Consider the following 14,780-nt stretch of genomic DNA (forward strand, 5'->3'; position numbering starts at 1 on the left):
CACAAGATAAAATTGATAAACATGTAGTACATAAGATATCTTGCTCATGGGTGTGCAAATTCATATCCATGAATGACGAAATTCCACTTGGAGACACCTCAAATGATTCCATGAAGACAATCTAACAAACACTGTGCATGACGGGGTTGGGCAACTTTCCGACCCTTGAAGCATTGTGGTCCGCATCGTTTCGCAGCCCGATCAACTTTTTCAAAATGAGAAATAAAATTAATCCAATCAATGCAAAAGATTAAAAAATCGATAACACAAGGCACCATATTAGTTGGTCTTATTAAATGTTTACATTTTTCATATGTGCTTTCATAACAATGACATCTGTGATCATTGTCATGTTGAGAGGATTGAAGTAAACGAATGGGGAGTGAAGTTGGAGAAAGAGAGCTAGAGGTAAGAAGATTGGCTTGAGATTTGAATTTTGCAAAGATAATCAACACCATCAGCAAAATCATAACTTTTCGCAGGGAATACTTGGCCATCGGTTTCCTAGTACCACTTTAAAAATTTTCTTGTTCAGAAGTTAAATTCAAGAAACAATATGTAAGGATTAGACCATGTAGCATATACAAATCTTCTTATTTAAAAAGAGTATTTTTACGGATTATGGCTTTTGAAATATATAATATTCAAGTTAACCAATTGTTGGTTCAAGTGATATGTTTTGGCTACAAACAAAAGGTTTCACAAATTATTTATGTAATTAATCTGCGATTCTTAACAAAAATCAAGTAATTCATAGAAAATAGCAACTTTAAAGAAGCGAATGAGAATATATTACACGCAAGATATTAAATCAAAGCATTTATTTAAATCATCATTTGAATGAAACTATTAGTCTAAAAAGAGTGAAAAGCATGTAATACAACAGTATTTTTTAGCTAAGCGTCCTACTAGAATATATGGAAGTGAAAAGAATCATAACATCTATTTATGAAAAAGTACCATAAACAATTAAAGTTACAAATGGAAATGACCTCCAAAAAATTTATACCCATAACAAAAGAAAAACTCATAAAAGTAATAACAAATCATTCTTACAAATTATGGCAATACATTTGAAACCACCAATAGGAATGAATTCAAAACATGATGTATTAAATAAAAAAGAAGGGAAACTTCACAAAACCCTCTGAACTTGCGCTCGTTTTGGCACTACCCACCCACCCCCCAAAAAATAAAAGAAGGTTAAAAATTCTTAAATAGGGTATCAAACTTTCAATGTCTTTCAATTCCTCCATTTCAACAGTGGTATTTTGAGAATTTTTACCATATTTAACAGAAAGTCCTAATGAAAATGGGTAATTGAAAGAAATTATAAGTTTGATACTTTTAATTGAGAATTTTTGAACTTCGGGAGGGTAATTTCTTAACGCGTGGAAGTTCAAGGAAGTTTTCTAAAGTTTCTTAAAAAAAAACATGATATCAAAAAGAAAGTAGGTGATCAAGGAAAATGTTATTTGTTATTTGTTCACATAAATCATTGAAGCACCTTAATAAACTCTATTAATTTAAATTCTCCATGATCACAATATAAATTTCAACAGATTTTCCGAAAAAAGTGGCGGAATTTCTTTTCTTTTTTCTTCTTTTTTTCTTTAGTAGCAAACAATTCACGTCATTACCTTTTGCAAAAAGATATAGAAAGTAGAGAGCATCAAAGATAAAATTAAAATTATCATGTTTAGAACTAGTGGGAAAAGGCGGGCGGTTATTCGTACTAACCACTAACCGCCAATATATATATATCTATATATATATATATATAGGTATTATCGTACGATGCCATTTTTTTTTTCATTTTTTAATTTTTTTAAATGTTTTATTTTAAAAAGCGGTTAGTGGTTATTAAGGTTATTAACTGCTAACTGCCGGTTAATCGGTTAACTGTCTAGGCGGTTAGTAGATTTTTCTACTAACCGCCTTTTCACCCCTACTTAAAACATTAAAAAGGTTATATTATCATTAAAAATAAATAATTATCGAGGATATTTGTAATCATATAATGGACAAACGAGCTTCCATTGCACTCCTTGTGAGATGTGAATTAGAAAACTTTTATATTAAGCATAGCATCGTACATCAAAGGTTGCGTTGCTACATTGATCTAAGAATATTGATTTTTGATAAATCAAAAAATTGACAATTTCTTACGTTCAATATTTTATTTTTTAAGTGAATTAGGTATAGTAACTGTCTTTAATAAAAGCTTTAAGCAACTAAGAAGTTATTTTGGAGAGCACAGTACTTGTGTCGTTCTTTGAAGATTTCAATTGGTATTTTTTAGACAACTGAAGAGGTATTTTTCAATTGGTATTGATCTAAGAATACTAATTTTTGGCAAATTAAAATTTGACAATTTTTTATTGTAGAGACTTTTTTAAAAAGTAATGTCTCTTGATTTAGGTCACAAGCTTCATAAAACCTTTTAAGAATAGAGAAGTATATTTTGGTAGTAAACTTGTGTATTCTCCAAAGATTTCAATTGTATCTCTTAAGCAAGTGAGGAGGGACATAATTTATGGGTACAATTTTTTAACTTTGGAGACTTTTTTTTTTAGTCATACTCTTGAACTAGGCCACGTGCATTCGTAAAAGATATAAGCACTTAAGAAGTACTTATTGGCAATAAACTTGAACAGTCTCTGAAAATAATTGGTATTTGTTTAACCAAGTGAATAGGTAGAATTTCTTTGCTCTTAAGAATAATACCTTTAGGAAAATTCAATTATACATTTTTTTTGCTTGAGAGATTTTTTTTTTTTTTCTTTTCAAAGTAATGTCTATTAAACTAGCTCAAATGCTTCCATAAAAACTATAAGCAATTAATTTATGATAGTAAACTTGTGTATTCTCTGAAGATTTCAATTAGAATTTGCTTAAACAAGTGAAAACATCTGTGTATTCTAGTGCTCATCAGAAAATAGTTGAGCAACAAAGTTAGACAGTGAAATCTCTTTTAGTATTCGTTTTTTAGTGCTATTAGACTTTGAATTTTGTAGGTATTATCTATTGAAATATATATAAAATATAATATACTGAAATATGAAAGAGAAAGAAAAGAGAGTGGAAGCGGAGAGAAGCGTATGGGCTACATCTTGTATATTTACTGTATCAAACAATATTACACAACTCTCTATTTATAGAGAGAGAATGAGTAGTGAACAAGAAACCCTAAAGTAGACCAAAACTAATTAAGAAAGAGAATAAACCTTATAAGGAAATATAATGACGAAGAATTAAAATCTTCTGTCATAAAGAGAAATAACATATTAAGGAAAATATCAATATGCCTAATTTATAAAATATTCTAACATCCTCATTCAAACTCAAGGTGTAAGCTTGAGTTTGAAAAAGAGAATAAATCAAAGGCATCCGAAGTCGATAGTTGGATTAAGGTAATGCTGTCGAAAAAGGCTGAAAGTGACGGCTAGAAATACTGGAGAACGGAGACAAGTTGCTAAAAGAATCTAGTTAAGGGCCAAGCCACAACTGACAATGATGGTCGAGAACGAAAACTAGCCGTGAAATCCTATGAAGGGCCAAACCACATTGTGCCAAAGTTCGCCGACAAAAAAGACGAGAAAGGCTGAAAGTGACTACCGGAGAATGAAGACAAGCTGCTAAAAGAATCTGGTAAAGGGCCAAACCGCAACTGACAATAAGGCCGAAGAATGGAAACTAGCAGTTAAAAATCCTCTGAAAGACCAAACCGCATTGTGCCAAGATTCGCCAATGAATAGAGTCGTGAATCACAACAATATTTGGAGATCTTCGGAAGAGCAAAACTGGGATTCTTGGGAAGAGAACGACAGAAGCCACTAAAAAAAGGTAATAATACTTTTATTTAAAGCCATAGAAACTAGCTCTGATACCATGTTGAAATATATATAAAATATAAAATACTAAAATAAAATAGAAAGAAAAGAGAGCGGAAGCGGATAGAGACGTATGGGCTACATCTTGTATATTCACTGTATCAAATAATATTACATAACTCTTTATTTATAGAGAAACAATGAGTAGTGAACAAAAAACCCTAAAGTAGACCTACACTAATTAAGGAAGAGAATAAACCTTACAAGAAAATATAATAGCGAAGAATAAAAATCTTCTATCATAAAGAGAAATCACATATTAAGGAAAATATCAATAAACCTAATTTATAAAATATTTCAACATTATTCGAGTAGTTCTCTTATATGATTAAATATATGTGCGTAGTAACTAGTAAGAAATTATATTGTGATTGATCTTGATGAAGACCATGAATTTTAAAGGAACATACACAAATAAAATATCCAAAGTCTATTTGTTGGAATTTTGGATTTCAAAAAGAATTCTCGTTTTTTAATACCGAAAATGATTTTTGTCAAATAAATGGTTCAACAATTAGTACTTTTTGATTTAAATTAATAAACATTCAATTTTCACTATGTCCCCGCCCAAAAATTAGTTTTTGTATGCCAAAAAATGAAAAAAAAAAATATATATATATATGCAAAAACGAAAAACAAAAAACAAAATTACTAAGAAGGAATTCTTACTCAATCACTTATCACTATATAGTTTGAGATATATAAATGTTGAACTAACAAAAATTATGTCGTTCATGTTAAAAAAATAAGAGAAATAGAAAAACGAAATTGGTCCTAAGGTGTGTTATAATGTCACTTTCCTTAAGAAATTATTTGTCCCCATCATAAATGGTATGCAACTGGGTAACAACAAATATTTCTCCAAGATACAATGGAGCCCAGAAAAACTTATGTAGTTTAGTAGAGAATAGAAGCAGAGATAATTATCTATGCTTTTTCAAAAAACTAAACTGCAGATATAATTTCGAAATTAAACTGCTAATCTAACATACACTTAATTATGATTGTTAGATTAAATAATCATCAACTATTATTTAATAATAACTATTAGATCTTAATCGTAGTATCAAAGTTAATTTGATCTTACAATTAACTTTAATTACAGTTCAATAAATCAAATCACTGGATTTACTTAAGAAGCATCCTACTGTCTAGATCAAACCACTAGATCGAATGATCCTAACCGTCCAAAAATGAATGGTCAAGATCAAATCGCTCCGATGCTTCGTGCTAAGTGTCAAGTGTGCCATCAATGCGCCACTAGCGCCCTAAAGCCAAAGCCAAGCGCTCATATCCGATGCTTAACACCATACTAGAGTATACACACAAGCATTTTAAATGCTTAAAGTGTATTAAAACCTGTTTGTGATTGCGGTGAAGAGTCTTAAAAGTCCATTTATTACCTCAAAAAGCCCTTTTCAAGAAAAAATCATGTCTTGACAAAAATCATTTTTTGTATTAAAAAACGAGTCCGTCAACTTTTTCAGATTATCCAAGTCTTCCCACATGGCTTTTGCTAGAAATAGTCCTTGCCAATGCAAATTAATTGTTAGAAAATTAGAATAGCATAGCCAAATAAAACAATACCTTACTTGCATTGCGATTGAATTATTTTGTTATTATTCCACGTTTTCACCGTCTTTTTTCTTCCGAGAGTGGAAATACACTACTACAATAGCTAGAGTAAGACTCACAAACCCTCCGTCGAAGAGCACTCAAAAACATAATGAGAGAGAAAAAATGACAGTCACTCGAATTGCTCACAAGTAGTCTAATGCCCCAACCCATCTAATGAGGCCTATATAACCTCAACCCCATTGATTGAGAGGAGCAAATAGATGAGCGTTTCTCCTCAAATCACCTAGATGTCAAGTGTTTCTCAAAAAAAAAAAAAACCTAGATGTCAAGCGTAACGCCTATTAGACATAACTGATAGGTGTTATGTCTATCAAATAAATTGTGCGATCACTGAGCACAATTGTAGAAAAAGATGAGAGCATTATACTGAATCTTTACCAAAAGAGACCAACATAGCAACATCTCTAAATTGTCTCGTTATGCCCCCAAGTCATTCAAACACATATGATCAAGCATTTCTAATCCTTCTAGAGTTCAATATACTCATAAAAATGTTTCACCATGTTGCAGGGTGTTATGGAATTATTCGCACTAGAGTTTAGTGGCTGAAATTTAAAGTTCAAATGAGGGATTATATAGATGGGATGATAGGTTGGGGTAAAAAAAAAAATGATTTATCTTAAAAGAAATTCCAAATATATAATATTTTTCTGCTTTTCTTACTTGCAATTATTGAAAATCTAAGACATACAAGCATTTAGTCACTCAAGGTCTATGTTGGATCGGGCATTTGACCATCTCATCTGAAAACCAATTGGTATCCAGTGAGGGAAGCCAAATCTTTTTATGACATTCGAAATCGCACCCCGCAAGGTATTTAAGAGCCGTCCAAGTGAGCAGAGCAGCGGCATTGTTGAACCTCAACAATCTCTCCCTCAACATGAAGTTCCTGCGATTCGAACCTATGACCTTGGCTCTGATACCATTAGTTGGATCAGACCTTTGACCATCTTATCTGAAAACCAATTGGTGTATAGTAAGGAAAGTCAAATCTTTTTATGGCATTTGAAATCGCACCCCGCAAAGTATCTAAGAACCGTCCAAATGAGTAGAACAACGGCATTATTGAACCTCAACCGTCTCTATCTCTTATCATCAAACTAGTAGTTATCTATCTTTCACTCTCTAAATTGATTGATAAAGATTTAAATCTAACCCCTACCAAATGGCCCGACATCACTCCAAAAACAATTGGGCCACAATACTATTCCGAGATAAGGAATATGCCTTCTAAATTTTAATGCCACAGCTGCCCAAGTTTGCTTATCCTTTCCTAGGGATTGAGATTTGGAGTATTGCATGAATGCATTTTCTTTTTTCTTTTTTTCTTTTTTTTTTTCTTAATAGTTTATTTTAAAATGAATAGGTCAAATTGTAACACTAAATTTATTAAAAATAAAAAATAAAAAAATTGTTATATAGTCTACCCTAGAGATGATTCATCTCAAACGGGTTATCAGGAATGGCTAGCCATCTAGAATAGACAAACCACCCCATGGTTATAGAGGTTATTCGGTCACCCCAAAAGGCAAGATACTTTTTTTTTTCTTCTCGCAATCCAAACGGTTGATTTAAAATGTAAAATCGGTCCTTCAAGAGGTTCATGTTGTATGCACAAATAACAAATAGGTCTTTGTACTAAACTTATATCTTCTTTGTTTTTTCTTCTACATAAACTACCAAACGCTACATCAACATCAATCAAATTATAACACCTATTATTTGACAAAAATTTGTAGTATAAACTTAATTGTGATCTTTGCATATCATATTAGAGCTTTCAAAAAAAAAAAAAAAAAAAAAAAAAAACTTATTACAAGTCGGTGTAACCACCTAGACCGACATAGTATTTCTTTTTTTTTTTTTTCCTAAAATGTATTGCATCTACTCAATCCCTTGTCTACCGTATAAAAAAGTTGTGTTCCACATAAATTGCATTTACAAGATATTTCTCCCAACGGAAACATCATGTACGCAAATCCTAAAAAGAATCTCTCGTCCTCCCAAAACACTGCAGAAATTTGTCATACGTGCCCCGCCCCTTTGCCGACCACATTGAATAAAGCAGGTACCAATGGGTCCCCAAAGAGTTTCTGTAAGTTTCAAAAAACCTTTTTCTTTTTTTCTTTTTTGCTGTAAAGTTACAAACCCAATGTGTATATACATGTGTACCATGCAATAAAAGTCAAAGAAATTTATGCTGCACGCACTTCAATCGTCCTTCCCCTCTGGAGCAATAGGCAAATGAAGTGACAAAACACACCCAAAACCGTCCAAATCTACAAACATATATATATATATATATATATATATGAAGAAAAATATAAAACATTATTAAAAAACTGGGATGTATTATTATGTACATATATTATTACTACCTGATGCAATGTTTGCTAATGATGCATAACAGCTAGACAATCCCTGTCAAAGCCTAATATTAACAAAATTGCAGGGGATGTTTTTGGACAGCCAAAATAGTAAAAGATCCCCCACGCGCTTTCCTTTTCCAAACTGGCCACAAATGGACAAATAAACGCAGCATCTTGGCAAGCCATTTCCCTCCTCCAGTTCAAAGTTTCGTGTGGTCCAGTTGTTCCAATGATTCGTCCCTGTGCCCATTGTCGGGTTGGGATTGAAATTCTCGGTAATTATCTAAATAGATATATTTTATGAGTTTTCTCATATCCAATTGCTTACAATTCGAATAGATAATTACCGTGGATCGTTATTCGATCGGATCTACCTTCATCGTTTGGTTTGGAATGGAGAGAGATAGACCTGACACTGTATGACGGTTTTATCAATCCTGAAGCCCGGGACAACCGTGAAAGCCACTTGATGGTCGGATTCCGGCGAAAGGAACACTTCATCGGCGACACTTTCCATGTAAACTTCTGAGAATCTAGAACCCTTGCTAACTTGAAAGATGGAGGCCTCCGGATCAAAAGAAAAGGCCAGGCAGTGTAGGAGCCAAACCCGCTTCGCCATTTCTGTGAATGAAGAAAAGAATGTAGAGCTCGGAAATTCACCGGCGTTCACCGTGTTTCTCTGAGTTAGATTACCAAAAAGCGAGGATTCCAGCTTGGGATTAAGGAGTCGCAAGTACTTGACATGGCAAAACTTTGCAAACGTTGATTTGGGCTTCTGAGCAAGAAATTCCTTCGGTTTCACAGATTTCAATTCCATGAATTGCCGGAAGAACAGTTGGTGATCCATCTTCTTCTTATCTGGGAAAGAAAGAGAGAAGTTTGGATAGTTGAAAGCGTCAAACATTTGCCTACAAACGTAGGACTCAAACGAGAAACATTTGTGATCATCTTTCCAATAAACCACACTCGGTTGAATTGCATTTGCCGCTGCATCAATATCCCAGCTATTATATTTCATTTCCTCCACCATCAACCTCACAAAGCTTCGAATCGACTTGACCGCGTGCCGAAGAACTGTAACAAAATGGCTAGGAGACAAGCCTGAATGGTGAAGATTGTCGAGGACATGTAATTGCCCACTTTGGTTCAATCTCTTCTCAATTAGCCTGTTCTGTTTCTTCTCTTCCTCCAATTTCTCTCTGAGAAATATGAGCTCAGAGTCCTTGAGCCTTAACTGAGATTCCAACTTCTTCCTCATGATTTCATACGTTTTCACCACACTCTTTTGCTCCTGAATTTCCGCCGAGAGCATCGCGGTCTCTGGAGAAGGATCGAACTGTTTCTTCAAGTAACACTGCTTCAATTCAGACAAACTCATCAACTCTGAGACCACCATTTGATCAGCAGCTTGAATCCCATCAGCATCATAAGGAGATTGAGCGTACTGTAACTGAGCATACGAGGCTTTAACAGATGAAACACAAGCAAACAGTTTGGCAAGAAGAGCTTCCAAGGCAACCTTATTTTCAAGCTCTTCATCCTTGTCAAAAGACAGAGACATGCCACCCTTACCAACAACATTCAGATCTTCACTAACATTGTCTTCGGACTTCACCTTCTGGTTTCCATCGACCGGAGCAACTCCGGTTGCCATCCGAAGGTGAAGAACCTTGGCAAAAGTGCGCGCCAGTCTACTTTTAGCAGGAGTCGGCACCGCCGACGGTTTAACGGAATCCATCTGCAGAAATAAAAATCACAGATGAAGATGATTATGATGACAATGCCGATGAGGGATTGAGCAAATGAAAATACAGAGTTCCCAATATATAAAGAAAAACAGAGTACAAAAAGAGTTGGGAGGATGATGAGCTTGTTGAACAAAAGAGAAAAGCACTATATGCTTTAGCACTTAGACCGAGGCCATCAATGGCGGATAGAATTTCTTTTTGTATGTTCTTTCACCTTTAAGAGTTTCCGATTTGCTTTCTTTTCAAAGAGTGAAAAAAAAGTAGATTTTAACGCGGGAAAAAAGGAAAAAAAGAACAGAAGAGATGATGAGGTAGAACAAGAAGGTGATCAGCAGGAATTTCTTTTTGCATACACATTGCTGCAGAGTCAAAAGCTACAATGAAAACAAATACATAAAATAAATAAAAAAATAAAAAAGGAAAAAGAAAGAGTATTTGGAGAAATGCCAAAGTTGGAAAATTATTCTTTTTATTTTTCATCACTATCCTCTATATCACCCTCCCCCCCCTAGATCCAATCATGCAAGATTCGATTCACAATGCCTAGCTGCAGCCCCCACAGCATATAAATTGCTGCTAATGCGAAGGGACATGGAGGAATTTTTTTATTTTTCAAATACGTTTTTTCGTTTTGCTCATCTGTCAAATTGCTCCAATGGCTCTTGTAGGGTATCCTAAAGTGTTTCTATAACGGTCAAAATGGTCTCTTCGTTTTGTCAGATTATCTTTGGAGGAAAGTAAAACAAACAAAACCCAATGGATTCCAACGTATATATTCGAACAAAAAACACAAAGTCAGAAAACAGGTGATGCTGTACAGCATTTCCCATATATTTATGTTTTTATTTAATTTACAATATTCATCTTAAGTTGACCTACCTAACCTATAAATTTCTTTGACACTACTATCTCCTTCATCCTCGAATGTTCGAGAAATTTTTTTTGACATATCCGCACAAAGCAGAAGAGAAAGATTGGAAAAAATTCGAATTAGTAACTTTCACTTTATAAAACATTGTTTCTAACTGATTGAACTACCCCTTTAAAAACGATCAACAACTTTTATGCCACGGCAATACTGACACACTAGGTCACGAGAAACCTGTCCATGTCCTTGTACGTGGCCTTTTGTTGGATAATGACTATAATGATATATTTAATTTAGAGTTGGCAATTTTTTATACGACATGTAATTTAATACAAAACTAGTAAGTTAAGGTTAATGAGTTTAACAAGTTTAATTAAACGGGTCAGGTCAAGTCTTATACTCATGTGTCGACAAACGACACTCGGGGCTAATAATTTTTTATACAGCCTGCAAATTCGACACAAATTCAACACAAAATTAACAAGTTAGAATTGACAAGTTCGACCCGCTAGTTAAATAGATCGAATTAGGATTGTCCCACACCGCCCAAATCTAATAGACAAAAATAAATTAAGAAAAAAAAAAAATAGTTACGTTTGTCTGCTTTACATCCCATAGGATTCTAGATTTTGCATACTTAAAAAAGACCAAAAATATCAGATCCCAAAGAATGCGCTTATGCGCACTCTACAATTGACAATCGGACCCCACGAGAGTGAATATGTGATTTGGGTGATTTATTCGGGCAATCATGAGATTGTAAAAATCACGTGGCGCGCCAGTAACAATATTTATCCTCGTCCACCTCCAGCCCCCCCTCCTCCTGAATCATTATCACCCAGGGGCTCTACTTTTTTTATATTTCCACACCCCACCCCCCCTCTCACATGGTGGGTCTCACGTGAGTCACACCATCTGAAATTAGCTCACCACGAATATATCCAAATTCACATCACACTAGCATACATTTGACCATACAAACAAATCTAAAAGAGGTGTGAGCACCAACAAAAATTCTCTGTTTCCCATTGCTTGTACGGTAAATTTTTTGTTTTTTTGAAAAGAAAAATAAAAATATTAACAAATAATTCAAACTCAAATCACATCAAAAAATAAATAAATAAAAATACCATCAAATAACAATCACCATTATAATTTGCACGTAATTTAATCAATAAAATCTTAAGATTTTTAGTGTACGAAACCCACAATGAATGCTTTATGATTAATATAAAATATTACAAAATTATAAATTTATAGTAAATTTCAGCATTCACTGCACAGATTATGTTTATTTTCTAGTAATTTTATTCATTCCCACGTCATGATTTAGCTATTACCCTATCTTAGTTTTTTTTTTTTTTCTTTTGTTTTTTTTGTTTTTTTTTCCTTCTTATTATTTGAACAAAATTTTCTTCCAAATTGGATTGAAAAAATTATCTTCAATCTAATTTATAAAAGTGATACGTGTCCCATTTTTTAATAACATGCGAAATGTACATGAGTTTTTAATAAAATTTATTCTAACTTTGTCCCTGGTGGAGGGCCGGCAAAATAGGTACCTGACAAATAAACAGGTACTTGTTTATCTTATGCATGCGATTATTTTTTATGACACCTAAATAAACCTGATTATAAAAAAACATGCATAAGATAAACGGGTCATATCAGGTACCTATTTTGTCAGCCTTGCAATCCTTGCTATTAAAAAAACATGTACATCTCACATGTTCAATGACACATGTCACTTTTATAAACTATATTAAAGAAAATTCTTCCAACCCAGTTTCGAAAAAAATGTTGTCCCTATTATTTTAACAAATAAATCACACCACAAAACAATTCTCAAAATTAAAAAGTATCGTTCACCTTTATATCACTTGAGAACACTTTTTTTTTAAAAAAAAAAAAAATTCCAAAACATATTAACAAATATATACCGGACTATAAATGATAGCAATGAATTTGTTAGTTGTACGTTTTAATACTATACTTTTCCGACATCATTTTAATGATATAGTCCTGACATGGCAAAAAAGCAGCCACCCCTTTTTCGTGATGTGGTGGAAAAAAAAAAACATTTCCATCAAAGAAGCCGAATGATCAGACGAAGCAGACGTCGATCAATCACTTTCATTCAGAAATGGTCCCATCATAGCAAGCACCCACCGTATAGAGAATGGCATGCAAAGCACCGGATAGAAATTTCACCACAGATAAACATAAAATAAAAGCAGAAATGATCATATCAATAACGCCTACTTTGACTGACCAATCACACCATTGCTACAAGATCTCGCTAGATTTACCGTACCTTTTAAATATCACGAGATGTCGCGCGAAGACAAAAATTCGTATCAACTTCTCTTCATAGCAACGTAAATCTGAAGAAAACAGAGCGATACGATAACACCCCCACAACACCCCCACAACGATCCTCGATCGGCGACCCGCCTGAAACCAAACCCAAACGACAAAAACGTCAAAAACAGCAACAAAAAACAACCCAAACGATTAAACCAAAAACAATGATCACAAAACCCCAAAACAGAATCAAAAGTACTTCAGAAAACAGGGAAACAACCAGAAACAGAGCACAAAGAAAGAAAATTTCTTATCTTTTTTGTTTTTTCTGGGGTCAATATCGAAAGAAGCGTGAAGAAATATATATCGTTCTCACTTCTCACAAAAATAATGAAGAACAATGAAGGAAAACGCGTTAATGGACTAACCTTTGCTTCAAAAGAAAATCGACCCTAAAACCCTACGAAAACCCCCTTATATACTCGGATTTTCTACTTGGAAAAATCTGTATGTATTTACAATTAATACGATTGATTTAACAGAGTACAAGCCTTCTTTGGTTAAAACGGGAAATAAATAACGGAATATAATTCAATCATGGAATGAAAATAATGAAGAAAACAAATAAATAAACATCATATTAAATGAAGTTTCTTACGAAGTTTCCTGACTTCTAAACCTTACGTTACCCCGAGAAGGAACTTTATTGTAGAATTAAAAGAAACCCTTTCGCCTATCTTCCGTACCTTAAATGCTAAGAGTTTTCTATTTGGTTGTGGGAGATTTGGCTTTTGGGGCAGAGATTGAAGGGGTTTCTCTAATTCTCTTGACCTTTTAGAGAGGGAAGAGAAACAGAGCAAGAAGATTTGAGACAAGCGAGAGGAGACAGTGTGTGGAAAGACGAAAAAGGACAAGGATTTGGGAAATGTCAGGCAGGAGAAGTATTGGGAATTTAAAGGAACTCTTTAGCATGGGTTGCTTTCTGTGTGGCTTTTCATTGTTACCGTAATGCCACTGGGTTTTGCTAATATTACGTGACAGTTGTTGGAGGAGGGTGGGTGGGGATCTTGAGGTGGGGAAAGGGTGGTTTGGGTAATTTGGATGAAAATCTGAGGTGTATGTTCGCTTGATCTTTCGTAGGGCGCAAGGTGGACCGGACATTGGAAACGGACGGTGTGAATTTGTCATAAAAAAAATTAGGTTGTATGTGAAGGCTTAGAACTTAAATTCGTGTAAGTGATGCCCATGTTCGGAACGTGGCGACCGGCGTGAGTGCGGGACCCATGGCCACTGAAGGGGTACAATTCGTCGGCTCGTAGCTATCACAAAATGACACCGGCCCCTAATTTGGGTAGTTCGGGGTTTTATTTATTTATTTATTTGTTTATATTGGGGAGTTTTTAAAATGAAAATAATACTTAACATGCTTACTTTCTTTCTTAGGCAACTAATTATTAAATATTATTTCAGTATACCGGGTCCGCATCAAAATTAAATAGTTATCAAAGTTTTTAAAAATATTAGAAATGGTACTTATAGTAAGTTAATAAACTCATTTGGTACCTCTGTTAAGATTCCGTTTTTTTAACAAAACGTCACATTACCCTTACACGTGAGTGCCAAGTGGCGTGGTACCTGGATTTTTAGGTGCCACGTCATATTTTATTTTTTTTTTTAAAAAAAAAAAAACGTTGTGGTGGCCGGCCACCCCGTTTGGCCTGGGAATGGTTGAACAACCCCCATGCTGGCCATTTGTGGGTGGCCACACCACCCCCAAGGCCCAAGGGGATAGTTCGACCACCCCCAATTAGCCAGTCTGGGGGTGGCCGAACCACCCCCAGGCCAAACGGGGTGGCCAACCACTCCCGAACCACCCCAGCGTTTTTTTTTTTTTTTGGATTTTTTTTTAAAATCTAAGTACTACGCCATGTGGCGCCCATGTATAAGAGTGACATGGCGT

At 34.4% G+C, this 14,780-nt stretch overlaps 1 protein-coding gene across 2 annotated transcripts; it reads right to left on the bottom strand.

The window, feature by feature from the left end:
• Positions 1-7,841: 7,841 nt before the first annotated feature.
• Positions 7,842-13,752, bottom strand: LOC132174952 (protein GRAVITROPIC IN THE LIGHT 1). Of its 2 annotated transcripts, none has more exons than XM_059586719.2 (3): positions 13,567-13,752; positions 12,831-12,970; positions 7,842-9,638 (listed from the first exon to the last, which is right to left on the bottom strand). In XM_059586719.2, the coding sequence occupies exon 3, from the start codon at positions 9,636-9,638 to the stop codon at positions 8,277-8,279; it is 1,362 nt and encodes a 453-aa protein (XP_059442702.1). In that variant the 5' UTR covers positions 12,831-12,970; positions 13,567-13,752; the 3' UTR covers positions 7,842-8,276. The 2 variants fall into 2 exon arrangements, with proteins under 2 accessions (XP_059442702.1, XP_059442701.1); XM_059586718.2 differs by having other exon boundaries at positions 13,479-13,752.
• Positions 13,753-14,780: the final 1,028 nt, after the last annotated feature.

This window comes from Corylus avellana, chromosome 3, assembly GCF_965113065.1.
Source record: "Corylus avellana chromosome 3, dhCorAvel1.hap1.2, whole genome shotgun sequence".
NCBI classification, from domain to species: domain Eukaryota; kingdom Viridiplantae; phylum Streptophyta; class Magnoliopsida; order Fagales; family Betulaceae; genus Corylus; species Corylus avellana.

Excerpts from the sequence above, each read along its gene's own strand:
- LOC132174952 (XM_059586719.2), bottom strand. The coding sequence starts at position 9,638 with ATGGATTCCGTTAAACCGTCGGCGGTGCCGACTCCTGCTAAAAGTAGA.